The sequence below is a fragment of the Paramisgurnus dabryanus genome, chromosome 9 (assembly GCF_030506205.2).
Source record: "Paramisgurnus dabryanus chromosome 9, PD_genome_1.1, whole genome shotgun sequence".
NCBI classification, from domain to species: domain Eukaryota; kingdom Metazoa; phylum Chordata; class Actinopteri; order Cypriniformes; family Cobitidae; genus Paramisgurnus; species Paramisgurnus dabryanus.
In genome coordinates, this window is record NC_133345.1 from 7668526 (window position 1) to 7691281 (window position 22756).

The following is a 22756-nucleotide window of genomic DNA, read 5'->3' on the forward strand; positions in this document are numbered from 1 at the left end:
CTTTATAAAAAACTGACAACTAACAGAACTTGTTTATCCTCACACAAAGATTTTTTTAAACTAACAAAACATTTAAGGTAATAGGCTTTATGCCCAGCTGCACTACTTCCTGTACTTCAGCCAGCTCCTTGTTTCCTGTCTGCCATTATTGGATAAACTGATTAATCCAGGTGTGCCTGACCTCAGTAGTCACAACAACAATAATCAGACACACTTGGATTAATCAGTTTGTCCAATAATTGCAGACAGGAAACAAGGAGCTGCCTGAAGTTCAGGAAGTAGTGCAGCTGGGCATAATGTCTATTAAAGGGATAGTTCAGCCAAAAATGATATTAAACCCATGATTTACTCACCCCCAAGCTGTCCGAGTTGCATATGTCCATCGTTTTTCAGACAAACACATTTTCGGAAATTTTTGAAAATGTTTTAGATCTTTCAGTTGATTAAATGTAATGTTACGGGGTCCACGACCTTCAAGTCCAAAAAAAGTGCGTCCATCCTTCACAAAATAAATCCAAACGGCTCCAGGATGATAAGCAAAGGTCTTCTGAGGGTAATCCGTGCGGTGTTGTTGTAGAAATATCCATATTTAAAACTTTATTAACAAAAATAAATACCTTCCGGTAGCGCCGCCATCTTAGACTCCTCTGTATTCAGGAGAGCGTAGTGTACGCACTTTTCTTAGTGATGTATGACAAATTCGGAGGGTGGGGGCACAGAGCAGCAGCAGAGTAGCCTCCGTAGGCTGCGTAAGCTCTCATCCTGAATGCGGACGCGACTAAGATGGCGGCGCTACCGGAAGGTATTTATTTTCGTTAATAAAGTTTAAAATATGGATATTTCTACAACAACACTGCGCGGATTACCCTGAGAAGACCTTTGTTTATCATCCTGGAGCGTTTGGATTTAATTTGTGAAGGATGGACGCACTTTTTTGGACTTGAAGGTCGTGGACCCCGTAACATTACATTTAATCAACTGAAAGATCTAAAACATTTTCTAAAATATCCGAAAATGTGTTTGTCTGAAAAACGATGGACATATGCAACTCAGACACCTTGGGGGTGAGTAAATCATGGGTTTAATATCATTTTTGGCCGAACTATCTCTTTAACTGCTCTTCCAGCAATATGCACCCAACGCTGAATGGCTTAAGCCATTATTGTACTGTTTTCATTTAATTTTATGTGAATCGGTCTCCAAATGCAACAAAATATAATTTTATCAGTGTTAATTATTATTGTTATTATTATTGGATGATTGATTTTATTTTCTAAACACTTGGAGGAAGTTATAATGTATTGGTTTATGTCAAGTTGTCATAACAAAGACATCTAAAACATTTGCATTAAAAGTGACATAACTGAACGAATGACACTTAATGACATAAACGTGCATAAAATCTCCTTTATGTTTATGGCATGTCATGATTATAAAGGTGTCACGTCAGTCTTATAAACACCCTTTCAAGTAAAGTGTTACCGTTTAATTTAAAAGTTTGAGATTTTATGTCATACAGTTTTCTTTGGGGAGGCAAAGGGATGCATATGTTTATACAAGCACATTTTTTCTCAGCACATAACTTTAATTTAAGTCTGTTCATCACACAAAGCTGTCATATGGCTTTAATGTGATTTGATCTTATTATCATTTACTTTCATTGTATGGGACAACGCAACTTTGTAATTTTGTTGCTTTACTGATCACATACTGTACAGTAACTTGTTAAACGTTACCGTCAACTTCTCTTTCAATTCACCTATTAAAAAAGCAAAACAGGCCTCGGATCAGTCGCAGAGAGTAGCTTCTACCTGTCTATATACTACGCAAGAGGATAACCATAAGAATACGAGTAGAACTAGGAGTAGATATGGCAGATAAGAGAGAAGGATAGGCAATGGGAAGACTGAAAACATACTATGAATAGCACTTCAGCCAGACTCAAATGAAGAGTAAAAGAGAAAGAAAGAGCTGGAACCAACTGCAGGAAAACCAGAAGCACACGGCAGAACTACACCAGCTTGAACCAGACGCCTGCACGGCCTTGAGGAGACACTCTTGCTTCAATACTACTAACATGAGCTCAGCAGTGTCTGAATAGATGCTAATGACAAAAGAAATCTTACATTCGAAGGCTTAATAAACATTTGGTCCAGATTAATCTCCATATTGAAAGCAGCATTTTTGATTCTTTATATGACACATTTTAAACGTTGTTTCTCGATTCTTTTGTCTCATTTGGTACGTGAACTGCTAAGCTTTGCAGATGTATTGCAACAGAGACGTCTTGTTCAGTTAAGTTCCACGAAACACTATGAAATACAGAGCAGAACTGCTGTTTTATTACTTAGTGAAATGACACAACCAAATATTACTTATAAAAGCACCGTATAGTGCTGCTTTCACATTAGCAGTGGTATCTTAGGACTTCTCTACCATCAATATTATGACACATAAGAGACCACAATGAGCAATAAGAAATTAACTATAAACAACAGGTTACAGAGTATAATGTGAAAACCATTGATCCTATCCATGCACCGGTTAAGGCAACCTACATCGTCTTGTCTTTTGTTTTATTCTTCTTTATGAAGAGAGTGCTATCATTTCTAATTCTAGCTTATGCTGCTATCATATTTGTGATCAGAGTCCCCCAACAGATCTCCCATACACACATCTTGCAATGTGGCTTGATATTCATCTACTTACATTCCACAAAATATTTGCATCCGCAAACAAAGCACACTTGTTTGTGACTAATCCAAGTTACTTATGTCCTGTCGCTCTTAAAAATAAAGGGGCTTCACGAAGTCAACCATTTTTGGCTGAATTGTATCTATGAGGAACCTTTAACATCTGAAGAACCTTTTTGTTTCTTTGTAGTGGAAAAAGGTTTTTTAGATTATAAAAGAGGTATAAAAATGCTTTTCAACTCATGGCATCACTTTGAAGAAATTTTAAGCACCTTTATTTTTAAGAGTGTATTGGTAAAACATATCAAAAATTTTATTACAGTTTGATTTATTTTTTTACTATGTTCTGGAAATAAATACTGAGTTATTGGCTCATTTTAAAGGCTGGAACCGTGCCTGTGGGTATGTGTGATATATATCTATATATTAATATATATGTGTGTGTGTGTGTGTGTGAATGCGTTTTAGAAGTGTATTGCTTCACAAATCTTTCGTTTTAATGAGTGCAACTAGGGGCTTGTCATCTGGGCTGTAATCTTCATAGCTGATAGGAGTGGCATCATACATTGCTGGTCTAGATTTCTTCCCAAACCTGTACCAGGCACAAACACACACAAAGAAATAGGAATGTTAGGAATGTTTATCAATGCTTTCATTCATATTTAAAGGAACAATTCACCAAAATATTTTTCAAATTGTTAAGTGAACTATTTTGTGATACTTTAATGATTCACTCTTGACCTTTTTTTGAAGACTAAAGCTTTGTTACTGTAAGCTTTTGAAGTGAAGATAGATGTGGAGAAATGTAATGTGTGTGTTTAAAACCATATGATCATTAATGTGACCCTGGATCACAAATTCGTAATAAAAGTATATATTTTTTAAACTGAGATTTATACAGCATCTGAATAAATAAGCTTTCCATTGATGTATGGTTTGTTAGTATAGGACAATATTTGAGATACAAAAATCTGGAATCTGAGGGTGCAAAAAATCCAAATATTTGACAACTCCCAGGTTTTTGGCTGTCCTGGAAGGCGTGATGGTCGAGGAACCTAGCTGAATGGAAAGGTTGTGCCGAATCTTTGGTTCAGATGATATGACAAGCAGTTCTGTCTTCGCAAGGTTAAGCTGGAGATGCTGATCCTTCATCCAGAGTGAGATGTCCCTCAGGCATGCCGAGATGCGGGCAGAAACCGTGGGATCATCAGGGTGGAACGACAAGTGGAGTTGAGTCTCGTCCCCATAGCAGTGGAAGGAAAAGCCGTGTTTTCGAATGACAGAACCCAGGGATGTCATGTATATCGAAAAGAGCAGCGGTCCAAGCACAGAGCCTTGAGGCACCCCAGCATCGAGACGTTGGGGATTTGAGATGTCACCTCTCCAGGATACCCGCAATTACCTTTCAGGTATCCCGGTGGGAAATGTACAAAATATCTTCATGGAACATGATTTTGACTTAATATCCTAATGATTTTTGGCATAATTTTGACCCATTCAATGTATTGTTGGCTATTGCTACAAATCATAAATGCTACCTATGATTGGTTTTGTGGTCCAGGGTCACAAATTCTAACAGAATTGTCATTTTTGGGTGAACTGTTTCTATTCTTCAACAAACAACATCAGCTCAAGTTAAATCAAGTTAATTACTTTAACATATACAGTTTTTGCCCATACTTTATGTATACTTGTAGCTGTTTTGTACCTCGCGTGGCGAATGGAAGCGATTGCATTACTGAAATCGCTGTCAATGCTGCGGCAGTTGTAAAACTCCTGGTAGGCGTGACGGGACGAACCCTGGTACTCGATACGACTAATGCGACAGATGCCGACGATGAGGATGATGAGCATCAGGACGAAGGCGACACACAGAGCGCCAATAATTATGTACAAAGAGTGACGGGGCATGTTGGTCATTGAGTCGACGGGCTGAGCCATCTTCCATTGCAGATCTAAAAGAAGGAGAAAACCAAAGCTGTGTGAGTATGAGAAAATGTGCAGGTTATAAGAAGAACAGATTTTGCATGTTTGTGCAAAAGATTGTGCTAGGGTTTTGCCAGGAGGTCACTATCTGACTGCTTAGGCCCTATGTAGCTATAGTTACTAGCATGGGGGACTTTTTCCCAAAAAAAGCTTTTTAAGGGGCACTGTGGCGAGGGGCACACAACACAAATGGTTGTTCTGATATTGATTAGATAATCACTTTTGATTGGAATTCACCCTGGTTAATAAATTGTTCTGGGTTGTTATGTGATTGCTAAGGGGTTCTGTGTGATTATTAGCTGATTTACTCTTGACAGGGCAAGATGCAGGGGAAGGACTTTGAAGGGACACTCCACTTTTTTGAAAATAGGCTTATTTTCCAGCTCTCCTACAGTTAAACAATTGAGTTTTACCAGTTTTGGAATCCATTCAGCTGATCTCCGGGTCTGGCGGTACCACTTTTAGCAAAGCTTAGCAAAAATCATTTAATCTGATTATACTCTCATTCCGGCGTAATTATCAAGGACTTTGCTGCCGTACTATGTGTGCAGCAGGCGCAATGATATTACGCAGCACCCGAAAATAGTGCCCTTGGTAACTTTCAATAGCTAAGGACTATTTTCGGGCACTACGTAATATTGTTGCGCCTGCTGCAACCATGGTAGGGCAGCAAAGTCCTTGATTATTACGTCAGATTGAGAGTATAGTTCCTAGCCATATCTGCCTAGAAAATCACAACTTTTAAGTTTCCGTCATTCTTAGCACACAATGTAAAAGAGTCAAGTTTTAATAACTCTTTTATAGTGCGAAGCTAATGGTCTAATCAGATTCAATGGATGCTAAGCTATGTTAAAAGTGGTACAACCAAACACGGAGATCGGCTGAAAGAATCCGGTAAAACTAAAATGTTTAACTCTAGGGGAGCTGGAAAATAAGCATATTTTCAGTGGAGTGTCCCTTTAATAGTGTCATTATAACTGGCTCAAATGTACCATGTCCTTCCTCAGGGGATCGCTTTGTTCCTCAAGCATGCAAGATGGTGTCCTTGACATCCACAAAGGGTGTGATTGGGCATGCAAAGACACCTTATGATGTATCTCTTGCATGACTATCTGAACTGCCTCTGGAGCCGGGTCACCACATTCCCTTTACACTGCAGCCTTTTCGCATGTAAACTACATTTCCCTGTTTATTCATATTTGTTTGTCTTTATTCACACAAGAGCAAGATCGGTATATCAGAAGGTCAAAGGTGAACTTACGAATCTCACAGCTACCACCAACCCAACCAGGTGGGCAGTGACAGGTGTAGCCATTTGATTGGTCAATGCAAGTGCCGCCATGGTGACAGGGGTTACTCTCACATTCGTTCACGTCAACTTCACAGTTCTCACCTACACAGAAATAAATACATAATACTCAGTATGACTATCTATTTTGTGTTAAAATGGCTCAGTTAGATGTAACTTCTAGTTTAATCATTACTTCTAAAACATATTTTGCTGTATAATGTACATTTAGCAAAGGTCATACAGGTATTCTATGCAATAATATATTCCAACATATTGCAAAATAGTATGTAGCCTACTATGCTATTCTTGACATGTCCACACATAATACATACACAAATGAAGACAAATATTCACCCATGTATCCTGGTGGACACACACAGGACGCATTTCTCCCTCCACTTTCACAGCGTCCACCATTCTGGCATCTGAGCTTTAAACAGGGGTCCTTAAATATCTCACAGTGCTTTCCTAAACAAATCCACAGGGGTTCAATTTACTGATGTGTTTTTTAATTTAAAGCGACAGTGCACATTAATTGTTCCAAGCAGGGAATTGCACCTGTGAATTGTGGAGCGCAGATGCATTCATAGGCATTGATGAGATCCCTGCATGTGGCGTAGTTCTGACAGGGAGCAGACAAACATTCATTATACTCCTCTTCACAGTACAGACCATGATAACCTGTAGGAAAAGAGGGAGAGAGAGAGAGACAGGAAGAGAGAGTTTTCAAAAACAAATAGCATGCTGTGTCTCAGATTCTGCTAATAACCAGCAATATCATTATAGGTCAAATATAGTGACATTGAAGCTTCAAGCCCTCCCACGACCCTGCAGAAGTAGGTTTTAAGCATGGATGGATGAATGGATTTCATGGATGTTTGCTGGATTGTGTCCACAAGAGGGCGATGTTTCGCTTTTGATAGTGTTTTTCCATCACAGAAACAAGAGTACATGACACAGGTGAAAAGTAGTCAACTGAGATTTCTAAAGCTTCGTCCCAATTCACCTACTTATACTATCCCCTGATAGTATGTACTGTTTTGTGTTGGGAAAGTACATGTAGAACAAAGTATGCATACACTGGGACATACTAACACGAACAGGAAATGATGACGGTTGCCTGTACGACGCTGTGATCCTTAGGAAATTCAAACATTAGAATACACTTCATCTTTGCATTCAAGCATTTCTATGGACTGAAAACAGTATCAAAACCTCCCACAAATGCACAAAATAAATCCAGATGCACACACAGTAATTCACAAATGTGTACGGGATATCCACACGCACGCACGATAATTCACAAATGCACACAGGAGATTCACACTGAAATCCAAAAATGCACACAGAAAAAATTCACACCCTAAAATCCACAAATGCACACAAAAAATTCACACGCTGAAATTCACACACTGAAATCCACAGGAGAGTGCAATATATTGTCTTCCTCAAGATGGCGCATACAGGCCTTATATAGTTTTTCTTTTAAACAGATGCATTACAGTAAAGTACAAGTGACATTATTGTCAAGTATGATAACCCATATTTGGAATGTGAGTATGATACTGTAAAAAGCATATTTACATACAATGTTTATATGTTAGACATATATATTATCAGTATATAATATATATGTCTAAAATATATATTATAAGAATGTTTCAAAAGAATGCCTTGAAATATGTTAAATTGTTCTCTGATATCTACATAGAAGGTATGTGGCTTTATTAAAAGCAAAAATATTCAGAGGTGGTTTTACATGTCCATTTACAACCCTAGGATCTGCCTTTAGAATGAAACGGTCTGTTATTACCTTATTTGAAAGGTCATGAATAATAATAAGGTTGAGCTCTGCTCCGATTGGCTGTTTCTGAGAGCAGCTCCCTGAGTAGCTCTCTGTGTGTGTAAACAGACTTTATGTTTTAGCATATATCAGGCGAAGATACAAAATTCGAGGAATAATCAATTATTTGGAGATTATTGGACGTTTTTGAGTGGTAAGTTTGTGTTTTTTTTTTCAGTATGGACCTGCAAAACGTAACTGTAAAGTAAAACTTCAGCCTAAACACTAGCATATAGCATTAACTAGCATATAGAGCTAACTCAAAAGCCACAATATTGTGACAAGATTGTACTTAATGTATAATTTAATGTTGGGGGCGTACATCACGACTGTAATGTCACAGTTGATGTTAAGATTGCCTGTTTAACAGGGTTGCCAACTCTCACGGATCTGGCGTGACAGTCACGCATTCAGCCTCAATCTCACGCTCTCACACTCACAAAATAAATCTTGCGCTAAAATAGACATTCTTCTCTGCTGTATTTTTCACTCATGTGCATGCCGTACCCACCATTGAGGTCCCCGAGGTCCAGACCTTGGTGATTTTCTGACATTGGTCTTATTTAACCCAACGCTCAGCACTCGTTTAGCTTCTTGCTGCGCCGCGCAGACCGATCTTCACGTGACGTGTTAGCACCGCGAGACCGATTCAACACTAAATGACTCAGTATGCTTTTAAACCGATCTCGCAGTAGTTTGATGTCACAAGCCAACAGGTCTGCGCTGCGCCCCATTAAGTAAGATAAAGTCAAAATGGTTCCCAGATGACGAATCAAATCACAGACAGAGGTGAAACTCAAAGGTGGACAGCTGCGCGATTCCTCAGATAGTGGAAGTGCAAGAAAGATGTAAGTAATCAAACGCTGACTATTATCCAGCTGTATAATGATTAGATTCACAGCCTGGAACTTGAAAACCCGATGCATCGTGTGCGGCACAACGCTTCATCCACCGGTAGCGCGCGTTTAAATAAGCCCATGTTCGTCTTTTGGCTTAAACGGACAAATTTACATAACATTTGTGAATGTAGCTGTCTTAGTGAGTATCATGGTAAACAACTGATTATGTCTAAACCGAATGTGAACATTTGATTACATTCGGTCTATAATAAACAGTATACCTGTTGAAGTTATTAAAGTTAAACAAAAGAAGAAGAGAAAGTCACTCACTGGTCTTGACTGTATAACTTCTGTAACTTTGTAAAAAAGGATTAATCCATATTTACTTTTAAATAAATTACTTTTTTGCCTAAAATCCTTAGTGTTGAGCTCTTCTATTGAAGTAAGTTTAAAGTCTATTATGGAATTTTGATTTCCTGATCAACTTTTACTAAAATTAATTTTAATTAACAGTCAGTAAAATCAAATGTGAGAAGATTAAAATTCAGCCTTGCATTATATCTTAAAGCAGGTAAGCTCAAAGATGATTATTTGTTACACCTAGATGATAAACATGTGTAAACGTTAAAGGGGACAGAGAATGAAAAACCATTTTTACCTTGTCTTTGTTGAATAATGGTAGTCTACCCGGATTCACGAACATACAAAAAGTGCTAGACATGCTTAACATCTCAGTCTCATAGAAATTCCTCTTTTAGAAATGTCAGCCAGAAAACGGCCCAATCTGAAAAACTGATGCTTATGACATCACAGGCATCTCACTGCCCCTCCACTTTAAAATAATTGGCTACATTTTTTGAGTGGCAGCAAAGTCAGCCAATCAGTAATGAGATTGCAAGTTAAGCCAGTAGGGGGAGCCAAATAGGTGGAAAACCACTTGTTTAAAATCCCCCACCCTAATAGAGCTATCTGAGAGAGGTTTTTAGGAAGCTTCTAAGGCATTACAGACCCCCCCAAAATATGTGTCTACATGTCTCATCACAGAACAAGGATAAATACCCCGTTCAATCATTCAGTGTCACCTTTAAGGGAGAAAGGTAGTAGCCTATCTTTTCTGGTAGGCTAAAAATGTGGGTTGGGGACCAGGGGTGTGTGTATAAAAATAAAATATATTAATATATCTGGTATATGAGGTCTGACTCTGGTGGGGATGGGGGGTAGGTGCGAGGCTAGGCTTCAGCATTTGTGTAGCAGCTATTCTGCAGAGTAGTGTGTGTATAATTGGCTACTGTATCGTGAAAAATTATGCAATTGGAAAGAAGGATGCCATGTGATTGTGATTTATCCCTGCCTTTTAGATAAAGGCAAGGGTGGTGGAAAATTCTGACACATTCTCATATTAAGTTTGTTTATTCCAGTTTACATGGCATTTGTAAAGACTTTTTGTGAGCACCTATGTACAGTAAAGAAATTAAGGTTTTCAAGAAACTTTTCCACAATTTTTTTCCCACGAAAATTAGCCAAAGCAAAATTCTAATGACAGACAGGAGGGTATTGGACCATTCTAAGGGCCCAGTATATAGGAATTTCCTGAAGCACCATGCATTGTTTTATTCACCGTGTTTTATGCAAACAAAAAACAAAACCATTAGTATTAACCTCAGTTTACTAACACAACCTATTGAATCAGATCATGAGTTGACGATAAAGTAGAATAAATGCAATGCCATGTATAGTCCTCACTCAGGCATTAACCTCATACTGAAGATTATGACCTTAGTTTATCATCAACCTTATTCAAGGGAGTTTTATGAACTTTTAGCTCTCTTTCAGCAATGCCCTAATCAAAACAATCACATAATAAATCAAATAGTCAAAGTAACAGTGAACAAAAAGAAACTAATCAAAACAAAACATCAAAATTTGGAAATTAATGTAGTCGGTGTAGATTTTGACGTTAAGAGGCTTGTGGTGGCAGCAGCTAGCTGGCCAAAAATTTTCAGTAGGCTGCTGCATGCGCATGTTTGGGGAGAAATCTCACTCTAGAGCAGTGTTTCTCAAACTTTTTCAACCCAAGGACCACTTTATCTTCCAATTTTTTTCTGAGGACCACCTAACAGAATCCCACTCTAACACGCCCCCAAAAAACAACAAAATAGGAAGGATAAGCTAAATTTAAGTTTAATATGCAACTGTTCTTGTGTCAAAAACTAATTTTTTTAAATACAAATGCAATGCTATTTTCAGAAATTATTATATGAATTTTATTTCATTTAAAAAAGTAAATGTGAAATGAGTTGCAACTTAATATGAACAACAAACTGCACATGTGAAAAAAAATGCAATTAAAGTAAACATACTATAACAGCCTAGTTCCCACTTAATGTCATTCCAAAGAGCCATTAGTTTAAAACTGAGGTGGTGGGTATATGAAGTCACAATAAAATGCTGAAAAAAAATTCCCCTTAATTTCCAAAATCACTGAATTCCAGGGATTTTACACATGAAACAAAAACTGGTACATTACAAAACTAATAGATCTGTGGATTTTAGCTGTGTTCATTTGACGCTTGATCTTTTCTTTTGACTCCTCTTTGGTTTAGCCACCGCACCGATCCATTTTTACGTTATTAAAACAAAATGGCAAAACTGATATCACAGTTTTGCAAGTGCATTAAAAATCTACTTGAATAAGTGACTTTTTTATATAAACACTTGCCTAGTTTAGGTCATCTTTTGGCGGACCACTGGGGGGGTTTGGCGGACCACACTTTGAGAATTACTGCTCTAGACAAATCACCAAAGTTGGCAACCCTCTGTTTGAGATATTCTCTTCCAAAACTAGACAAAAGCAAAATTCAGCAAACAATATTGCAGGATAGTGGGTGATTTCCAAGACTGGAACAGTATTGTGACTGTAAGCACATTTGTTATGGTGTTTTATATGGTTGCTAGTGTTGCCTGGTGGTTATCATGAAATATTAAGCAATCGCACATCTCTCCACAATAAGCCACATGATAAGAGGTATCATTCATGTCTGTAGCACAAACAATGCTTGATAAAATGATGGTTACTTGGCAAACATTGTTTTAAAGCTCTAAAAAATTCAAATAAATCCTTGCAAATTTTATCGCCAAGTACGATCGGTCTGTTCGTAGTGAGTGTACTCTATCTGTCGTGATTATGGTGTGATCCCACTGGATATTATTTACAATCCCAGCAGAGAACACAATGGTCTCTCGGGACCGCTCTTATCAAAGAGAGGTGATATCAGTGGAAAGACTAAGCTGCCTCCACAGCTGGTGCAGTCACACTTCACAGACGCTGATGTCTGAGCACGCAATACACTGGAGGCAGTTGCTATAACAACCAGACGGAGCCAGAGAGATGTGAAGGGGGGTAAGGGTTAAAGGGAGACAGCCACAGCATGAGTGGAAATAAAAGGGATGACACAGGAACACAACAATGACATAAACATCAAAACACACACGCTCGTATCCTTACCTGGCACACACAGGCACCTATAGCTGGTGCCAATGCTGCGGCAGATACCGTGAGCGCATGGATTGAGGGCGCAGAAGTCCACCAGCTGGGCGCAGGTGGGTCCAGTAAAACCTGAAGGACAGGTACAGCTGAAGCCCAAACCGATGCCCTGTGAGAAACAGCTGCCGTTATTTTGACAGGGCCCGGAAGCGCAGGGGTCAATTTTCTGCTCACACATGGCACCCTTATAACCTAACAGAGGGAGAGAGAGATGCTTTACTGTACAAAGATGCCAATTTAAGTTTAATGCTGTTTATTATTAAACTGTTTGGCCAACAACATCAGTTGCAAAAGTCACAGCCATAGAGACCCAATTAACTCTTTCGCCCCCAGCGTTTTTTTAAAAAGTTGCCAGCCAGCCCCAGCATTTTTCATGATTTTCACAAAAGTTTAATTCCTTCCAGAAAATTTTCTTCTTTAAATATATAAACATACAATATATCAAAAGAAAGAACAGACCCCGAAAAAAAGTTTCATCCTACCTTCATTAGTTCTATTGAGCAAAAAGCTGAGATAAAAACATTTTTGTGAAGGACTTTTGATAGAGTTGAGATTCAGAGCGATCCTCAAAACATCCACGGACATGCAGCTGTTTGCCCTAGGGCCATACTTATGGGTTTTATAAGTTGCGGAAGTCCGCCACCTGGTGGATAATAGCGGTATTTTGGAAAGACGAAAATACTTGTCATTGGCAGCTCGTCAATGACGGTGAAAGAGTTAACAAAATTATAAAATTGAAGTCCTTGAAGTAAAATAGACTGGTAGTTCATAGTTGTATAGACTTCAACACAACATTGTACCATTTCCTGCACAATTGTGACTGAAACTATGACGTTTTTATGGCATCTATCAGCTGTGTGGTATATATGGTGCGTCTCTGAGTAACATGCGCACCCCTGCAGATTACAAGCGTCATTACTAAGATCCCCATAATAAATGTCAGTCACACAGAGAGCAACACAACTGCGTGTGCTGATTCATCCACTATAGTTTCCCTTACGGATGCTTTTCATGCATTATCATAATGAAACTCACAGGGGGCAACATTTGTACCCCGGGGGATGAGTAACACCTCATTTTGAGGTATGTTTTACAGAGCCTTACAATAATTTTAGCAGTTTGATCGTCCATTTTACAAATTCGTATATCCGACCCCTTAGAAAAGATATAGCATAAATCTTCAGCCGAGTCTGGATGGATGTAGCTTGAAAGCTCCAGGATATGTTAGTATAAAGAAAAATAAGAAGTTGAAAAGCTCAACATAATTAAATCCAATTTACTTCTCACTAATGCTTGTTATAGTAAACCTGCTTTACAAAAACAATGTTCAAAACAAACAGTAAATACAGAACTTAAAGGGATAGTTCGGCCAAAAACGATATTAAACCCATGATTTACTCACACCCAAGCTGTCCGAGTTGCATATTTCCATCGTTTTTCAGACAAACACATTTTCAGATATTTTAGAAAATATTTTAGATCTTTCAGATGATTAAATGTAATATTACGGGGTCCACCCATAGTCCACGACCTTCAAGTCCAAAAAAAGTGCGTCCATCCTTCACAAATTAAATCCAAACGGCTCCAGGATGATAAACAAAGGTCTTCTGGGGGTAATACGCGCGGTGTTGTTGTAGAAATATCCATATTTAAAACTTTATTAACATAAATAAATACCTTCCGGTAGCGCCGCCATCTTAGTCGCATCCGCATTCAGGATGAGAGCTTACGCAGCCTACGGAGGCTACTCTGCTGCTGCTCTGTGCCCCTGCCCTCCGAATTTGTCATACGTCACTAAGAAAAGTGCGTACACTACGCTAATACTCTCTCATAAATACGGACACGACTAAGATGGCGGCGCTACCGGAAGGTATTTATTTTCGTTAATAAAGTTTTAAATATGGATATTTCTACAACAACACCGCACGAATTACCCTCAGATTACATTTAATCAACTGAACGATCTAAAATATTTTCTAAAATATCCGAAAATGTGTTTGTCTGAAAAACGATGGACATATGCAACTCGGACAGCTTGGGGGTGAGTAAATCATGGGTTTAATATCGTTTTTGGCCGAACTATCCCTTTAAATGCACATGTGACCCAAGCTAAAGTTTTTTTTGTCATTAACTGTTTTCTGCATAAAATCATCCTACAAAATTTTAAGAATGTGTTTAAATTGACTGAGTAAGGTCATGTCAAAGATTGAAATCATAAATCAATAAATGAAATCCATCTTTGATGCTCCTAATCTTAGCCTAAATAAGCACAAGGAACTTGTTGTTGCATAAAATATACAAAATGCATGCAAACTCTTCATAAAATGCACTTTAGTGTTACTCACTGTAAAGATAAACAACAGCAATGAAATGTTGAATTACTATTTTAATAAAACATCAACTCTCTAGCATTTTCATGCGCGGAGCAGAGCTACATTTTAGGGGTGAATGGGTACAAAAGGTTTGAATCCATCAGTGTGCAGTCTGAGTCTGACGAGTCTGAATAGATGTGTTAACTCGGAGGAAAAGCTATTAAGTGCCTTGTGCGTCTGGTGAAATATTTAAAGCTGTACCTCGAGCTTCACCACACTAATTAAAAATGTGCTAATGGTGTCTTTCTTCTTATTGCTTCATCATTCTTTTCGTTCCAGACAGGGGCTTACGGTGCCAGTTCACACCACAGGATTAATATGTATTAATTCTGGCCCCTAACATAAAGTATCACATTTTCTTTCAAAAGACTGTTTTCTTGTGTTGTTTTCTGATAGTGTGTGTCCTGGTTAAAGGTCAAACCATTAAGGATGGTACAGTGGGTTGCTCTTGAGAGAGAGAGAGAGAGAGAGAGAGAGAGAGAGAGAGAGAGAGAGAGAATTTGAATTTTCAATTCAACTTTATTTTAACAATTATCTATCAGAAAAGCACAGAAGACAAAAAACAGCACAACCAACACTACTTCACATAAAACATATTTAAAAAGACAATGCCAATTCACCTTCCTCAAACACAGAACATAATACATCATTCACACCCCAGATCTCTACAAACATTGGTATACAATCCACTAACTTATAGTAGGCAAATTCAACTTTTAATCTTGCTGCCACCAAACCTAAAAACATAGGAACCACATTTATTGCACCCTGCCCCAATAAGTTGTTTTTCCTTGTTTTCCAGATGGCAAGTTTTGCGGTGCCTGTCAAAAAGTTGATTAACATCAAAGTTTTTTTCCTTTGAGCAGTGTATTTGGGACCGTAAATGAATAATTGTAAAGAGAACTCTTCATCTAAGGACAAAAACCATTCACTTAAAAGAGAGAAAATATCCCGTAAACGTAAACACTGTGCAAACAGATGAAATAGAGACTCTGTCTCTGAACAAAAAGGACAGCCCACCCCAACACTAGGATCAAGGTGTGCCACATGTCTGTTCGTAGCTATTGCTCCATGTACAATCCTCCACTGGAGGTCACCTGTCCTCTTGTCAATCGGACATTTGTACAGAGCACGCCAACACCCTTTAGGGGAAGAGTCAAGTCCAAAAAAATCTTTCCATTTTGTTGAAAGAAAACCAGTGAGCATACTGGCATTAGACACTTTTACACAAGTCAAATACAGGGCCTTTTTTCCAACCAGTTCAAAAACGTCCAAAACGGGGATTTTAAAAGTCAGCAAATACTGCTCATCTTCTTCCCAGTTTTCTACAGCAGCAGAAACAGTGATTGCAGGGAAGGTGTAGTCGTATCCCTCTGTCCATTGTTGAAGCACATTGGTGTTCTCTAGAAACGTTTTGTAGTCATCTCTCAAACCACCACATGTTTCAGTATAGAGCTTGTGTATCAGTCTCACAGATTTAACTCCACTCTTTCGACTAATTTCTTCCACACTGCTGCTTAACACATGACCCAGCTTTGTATATCCAGCATTCGTCAATCGTGACCATAGATGTGCAGATGGTAATACACTTGGAAGAAAAGGGTTTTGAAGCAATGGTTCTTCCAACAACCAAAGACCAGGTGCCAATTCTGGTGATCTAGATATTGCAAACACTTTCCAAGCCTCGAATAAGGACTTGTAAAAAGGGGTAAGATCTGCTAGGTGCACCTCTTGTAGGTTCATTAGGAATAGATGTTTATCTAAACCCAGCCTGCCTACCCTCCGCAGGAGGACTGTGGCAACATTGGTCCAAGCAAGATCGCTGTTGTATATCAGTCTCTGAGAGGCCTGTAAGCGAAAAGTCATTATTCTTGCCTTGATATCTACCAAGCCTTGTCCCCCTTCCTCTTTTGGAAGATACAGTGCCGCAGAACGCACCCAATGTTGTCCTGACCAAAAAAAGGAAACCAAGTGTCTCTGGATTGCTTGAACAAGTCCTGCCGGTGGTTGTAGCACATTAAATCTATGCCACAGTATAGATGCCACCAGGTTATTTGTAATCAAGACTCTTCCCCTGTAGGACAGCTGGGGTAGCAACCAGTTCCACTTAGACAATCGAGCACACACTTTCTCCTCTAAGCCCTCCCAATTTTGTTTTTGAAAATCCTTAGTACCAAAATGTATGCCTAAAATTTTTAAACCCTCTGATGCCCAATTAAGGTTACCAGGTAACGATGGAAGATTTTCTAAATCCTGCCCTACCCACAGAGCCTCGCTCTTATCCCAATTCACCTTAGCTGATGAGGCTTTTCCGTAAACATCAAGAGCATCAGACAAGACTTTTACATCATTCATATCATTTACAAATACTGTGATGTCATCCGCATAGGCACTTAAGACAATTCCTGTATTGTTAAGAAACCCAGGTACATGAAAACCAGACATTTTTTTACGTAACATACAGAGTAAGGGTTCAATCGCTAGGCTATATAGTTGTCCCGATAAGGGGCAACCCTGTCTAATACCTCTGGTTACAGGAATAGGACGACTTAATCCTCCTCCCAATTTAACCATACAAGTAGCACCAGCATACAATAATTTGACCCATTTTAAGATACCTTCACCTAGACCAAAAGCCTTCAACACATTAAAAAGATAGTTGTGATCAACACGATCAAAAGCTTTTTCTTGGTCCAAGGAGATTATACCAGTTTTAACTTTAAAACCTCTGCATGTGTCCAAGATGTCCCGGATTAAAAACAAATTATCAGATATTGTTCTTTTTGGAACACAGTATGTTTGATCCTTATGTATCATCAAATGCAAATAGTCTTTAAGCCTATTAGCAAGGCATTTAGATAGCATTTTATATTCTGTGGTCAGTAAGGCGACTGGTCTCCAGTTCTTCAAGAGGGTCAAGTCCCCTTTTTTGGGCAGAAGTGACAAAACTGCGCGTTGACAAGAAACAGGCAACAGTCCGTCCTTATTACACACTCGAAAAACCTCGCAAAGATCTCGCCCGATTAAATTCCAAAAACACTTGTAAAATTCGGGTTGTAGACCATCAATACCCGGGGATTTTCCAGAATGAAGCTGTCCTAGAGCGTCAGTTAATTCTTGGTAGGATATATCCAAATCCAAGGCCATCTTTGACTCAGAGTCTATTTGGGGTAAGTCCTTTAATAATTGTTCCAAGCAGTTTGCATCACATTGCTCTGCAGTGTAAAGATTGGAATAAAAATTCACTGCATGATGACGCATATATTTAACATCAAAAGAAATTCTCCCATCAGGAAGACGTAAACACACCATTTGTTTTTGCTTTGCTGCTTTGTGCTCTAAATTGAAAAAATAAGCACTTGGAGCATCCATATGTGTTATGGAAACAAATCGAGATCTAACCAAAGCCCCTTTAACTCTCTCATTTAGGTAAGATCTCAGCTCTGTTTTTTTATTTTGTAAATTATTGTTTAATACAGGATCACACCCATTAATTAAATCCATTTCTATAGTTGTTATCTCCTCCTCAACAGCCTTAATTGTTTCCTTCAGGTTTTTTGTGGCATTGGCAGTATACTGCAAACAAAACATTTTAATATTAACCTTCCCTATATCCCACCATTGTCTCAAATTGTCAAACATATTTTTCTTTTCCCTCCACTGCTTCCAAAACAACTCAAAATATTTGCAAAATGCTTTGTCTTGCAGCAGTTTAGTGTTAAAGTGCCAAAAAGATGACTTATTTAAAATCTGAGAAATAAATATTTCTATTGTGACCAATTTGTGATCCGTAAAAACCATTGGAGTGATAAAACATTGACTAACTTGACTATTAAGACTTTTAGACACATACACCCTATCCAAACGAGCAGCACTCACTCTATTACCATTTACTTTGACCCAAGTGTATTGTCTCACATTAGGATTTTTAACTCTCCATATATCCAAAAGGTCAGCTGTTTTTATTAACTTTGATAAAAGAGAGGACGATTGAAAATGGGGTTCTTCAGTATTGCGATCGACAGTAAAATGTTCAGTACAATTCCAGTCCCCACCAATAATGACACTGCCATCATTATACCCTTGTTTTAAAAAATTACTTAGTACACCAAAAAAACAAACTCTCTCAGAACCAATATTTGGTGCATACACATTGATAAAATAATAAGTGCTTCCCTCAATATCAGCCTTAACTTCAAGCAGGCGACCATTTATTATTTCTTTGGCACTCAAAATGTTAACTTTTAGGCCAGGTGAAAAAAGGATTGCCACTCCAGCACTTAAATTAGTTTTGTGGCTTATTTTATATTGCCCTTTCCACCATCTACCCCACTCAACTTCATTTCCTTCGTCACTATGTGTCTCTTGTAAAAGAATGACATCTAAATTCCTCTGTTCTATTACTTCTAAAACAAGTGCTCGTTTATGCATATCCCTCCCTCCATTAATGTTAAGTGAGCCCACCCTTAATACCTTCATTGATGGATAAAGGAGAGGGAAAAAAAGAAAAAATAGAAACAGCATTAAAGAAAGAGACACCATGTGAAGCATGAGATGATCAGTTAACCAATGTCTTTGAAAATCTCTCTTTCACTCCCTTTTTAGACTTTCTAATTGCTGTTAGATGTTTCCTTAAACGAAAACGTTTCTTCTCACTTAGGAGTTCAGGGCCCACCTTTTTTTGGTACACAGCAACAGACTTTTCAAACCTCTCAACATCAGGGAAAAACTCTTTAACATTAACCTATTTCCCAAATGTATCATCTAGAAAAGTATTAATCTCTTCTAGAGAATATAAAACCTGATCATTTTGTGAATAGTCTTGAGAAGCCACATCACCGCTACACAGACTATCTCCCTGTGAACACGAATCATTATCACACATAGATTCAGTCTCATCTGATAGAGTTTCATCTACAACACCCAAACCACTGCATGCTGTATCACAGAAATCCTCTGACTGTACCTTTTCCACCATAGACTCAGTAACAGTAACCAAAGCTCCACTAGTGCTAGGCACAACAGACATGTCATTAGCACTTTCTATCGGCGGAGTTTCAGTCACGCCTTTGTAAACAATCACCTTTGTTTTCAATACATCATTTTGTTGGGCATTCACAGGTACACGAACATCCAAAGCCCTTACCTCAGCCCTTATCTGATCCACATGCTGTGCTTCTTGGACAGGCGCTGACTGAAATATAACGGCAGTTTCTGTTCCCGAAGTGACACTTTCTACTCTACGATGTGGACAGACATCACACTTATGTCCAACATCACCGCATTCAAAACACTTTAGGTGACCAGTTGTTGCATACACCATATACGCTCTTCCCTCATGCTTAACACGGAAAGAAATATCCAGCGTTCGCTCCGGAGAATCTAAAAACATGTTTACATGTCTCCTGAAAGACAATACATGCTTTAGGGACGGATGTTTACATCCTAGCGAGATCGATTTAAACGAACTGGCAATTTTGCCAAAACGAACAAGCTCGCGTTCCAACATATCGTTGGATATGAACGGCGGGACATTTGAGATTGTTATTTTGGATGTAGCCGCGAAAAGAGGAGTGATTTGAACTAACTCGTCATTCACAACGAGACCACTTTCGATTAGCTGATTTACAAGTTGTTGTGTTTTCAAGAAAACTACAACAGCCTTGTTCATACGAGAAGCGGAAAAGACGTTATCATGGCCTACTACCTCTCCTGTAGCAATAAGCACATCTTCCACCATAACTCCCTCAACAGGTACACACCTGAAACCGCAGCGCAGGGACGGCATCTCGGTCTGAGACGCCATCCCTCCGCACTAAACTCACAGCAGCTACGTAAGAAAGCGGGAGAGAGAGCGAGAGCGAGAGAGAGAGAGAGAGAGAAAGACAACGTCTTCGACAACTCTCCAACCAAAAACACAGAGATCCACACAAACCAGAAATAAGACAAAACTACTGCGAAGCACTTAGGGATTACAAAAATACAATCCACTACAAAAAACAACAACACCTCAATTTTACTCTCAAAGAAATCCAAGACTCAATTCATAATAATCAATTCTGGGAAAAATGGAATAGCCTAAACAAAAAACAAAACCAGGACATACCCATACAAAATGGAGAACTATGGAAAGACTATAAACCTCTTCAGGGAAATCTCCTCAGATAGTCTTACACCTGATCAAAAAAATTTACAAACTAAACTAAAACAATTGGAATCCATCATTAAAAACAACCAAAACCCTTTAGATTACCCGATTAGCTTAGAAGAACTAAAAGAAGCACTAAAGAAATTAAAACCCAGAAAGGCATGCGGTTTAGACAACATCAGAACAGAAATGTTGAAACACAGTCCTGCAGCAATGCAAGAGGCACTTTTAAAAATGTTTAATTTAATCCTACAAACTGGACACTTTCCTGAAACCTGGAGCACAGGTTTAATACACCCGCTATATAAGAGCGGAGACAAATTTGACCCCAATAACTACAGAGGCATTTGTGTAAATAGTAATCTAGGGAAGACTTTCTGTAGTATCTTAAATGCTCGGATTCAGGCCTTCCTTACCAAACACAACGTCTTAAGTAAAAGTCAGATTGGATTTTTACCAAACCACCGCACCACTGACCACATTTACACACTACAGACGCTAGTCAATCAACACGTTCATCATAAAAACAAAGGCAAAGTTTATGCATGTTTCGTTGACTTTAAAAAAGCATTCGACTCGATATGGCACGACGGCTTATACTATAAAATTCTACAATCAGGCATAGGAGGAAAAGTATATGACATCATTAAATCCATGTACTCAGAAAACAAGTGCGGAGTTAAAATCGGTGACAAAAGAACAGAATTTTTCAGTCAAGGGCGTGGGGTGAGACAGGGCTGTAACTTGAGTCCAACTCTATTTAACTTATATATTAATGAGTTAGCAGTGTTACTGGAACAATCCAGCACACCCGGTCTCATCCTAAACAACTCAGAGATTAAAGCTCTTCTGTATGCAGATGATCTGGTGCTATTGTCAGACACTGCACAAGGTTTACAGCAACACCTGGACCTGCTGGAGAAATACTGTCAAAACTGGGCCCTGACGGTCAATCTGAAGAAAACTAAAATTATGATTTTCCAGAAAAAAGCAAGATTACAAGATAACAGATACACATTTACTCTGGGAAACACTGCACTAGAACACACCTTACACTATGACTATCTTGGGTTAAAAATCAGCGCATCAGGCGGTTTTAGTCTCGCGGTAAATGCACTTAAAGAGAAAGCTAGACGAGCATTCTATTAGCCTGGTATAACCAGACTCTCGTACATTCATTTCATTTGTACAGAGAGTCTGGCCACGCTCCATAGCAAAGCATTACTTCCGTTAAGGAGGGTCCATTGTTGAAGTTTAAAACTATTGGATATGCCCAGAGTCACTCAGGATCTGCCAAAGCCAATCGCTAACATGTGGTCGTGACGTATATCATGCACCGAAACCGTCTGGAAACAACAAGTCAGAATAATCAAACAAACAAAACTTAGCAAACCTGGTTCCCTTTCAATACGGTTCACTTCGCATTGCGTCAGTTTGCTGACGCTATGGGGGAAACTCCTGTTTACTCCGTGATTGAAGCCTATTGGTTAACGTCTGTAGAAAATACAGACCAATGACGTTTGAGCCCGCGCGGGGGCGTGGCACACGTCCCTATATAAGCCGGTGAAATACGTCAAGAGCTCATTACTTTTCTCCTTCAGCGCGAACCTTCTCGCTGCTCCGAAGAAGAAGCCCTTACTCGCCGTCGATCCAAGCACTGCAGCGGACTACAACACACCAGCGTGTTCCCCTGCCGCTTTCCGGTGAGCCTACAAGAGTATCTAAAAGAGCAGAAGCGCGTTGAGATAATGTCGCTTCGGCATTGCGGCTCCTGCCGAGCCCCTTTGCCCGTGGAGGATTTCCACAAAGAGTGCGTCATCTGTCTGGGTCCTGCCCACGCCGAGGCCGTACTCACTGAGGCGGGCTGCGCCCACTGCGAGCTCCTTCCTATCGCGGTGCTGCGCTCCCGCCTCGATATCTTTAAACGGAAGGCTTCCCGTGCTCTCCCGCCTAAACAGCAGCGGAGCCGTGAAGCTGGAAGACACCCTGAGACCGAGTCCACGCCGGCTCATCCCCCGCGTGCTCTGTCTCCCCGCCGTC

At 39.2% G+C, this 22756-nt stretch overlaps 1 protein-coding gene across 1 annotated transcript in view; it reads right to left on the reverse strand.

Annotated features, from left to right (window-relative positions):
* Window positions 1-1016: 1016 nt before the first annotated feature.
* The window catches only part of dner (delta/notch-like EGF repeat containing), a 48397-nt gene continuing 26657 nt past the window's right edge, over window positions 1017-22756 (reverse strand). Inside the window, exons 8-13 of the mRNA XM_065282887.2 lie at window positions 12158-12388; window positions 6529-6651; window positions 6325-6438; window positions 5941-6072; window positions 4402-4648; window positions 1017-3285 (exon numbers count right to left, since the gene is read on the reverse strand). Of these exons, the coding sequence (XP_065138959.1) occupies window positions 3174-3285; window positions 4402-4648; window positions 5941-6072; window positions 6325-6438; window positions 6529-6651; window positions 12158-12388 (959 nt within the window). The 3' untranslated portion in view covers window positions 1017-3173. The remainder of the gene's footprint in view (window positions 3286-4401; window positions 4649-5940; window positions 6073-6324; window positions 6439-6528; window positions 6652-12157; window positions 12389-22756) is intronic.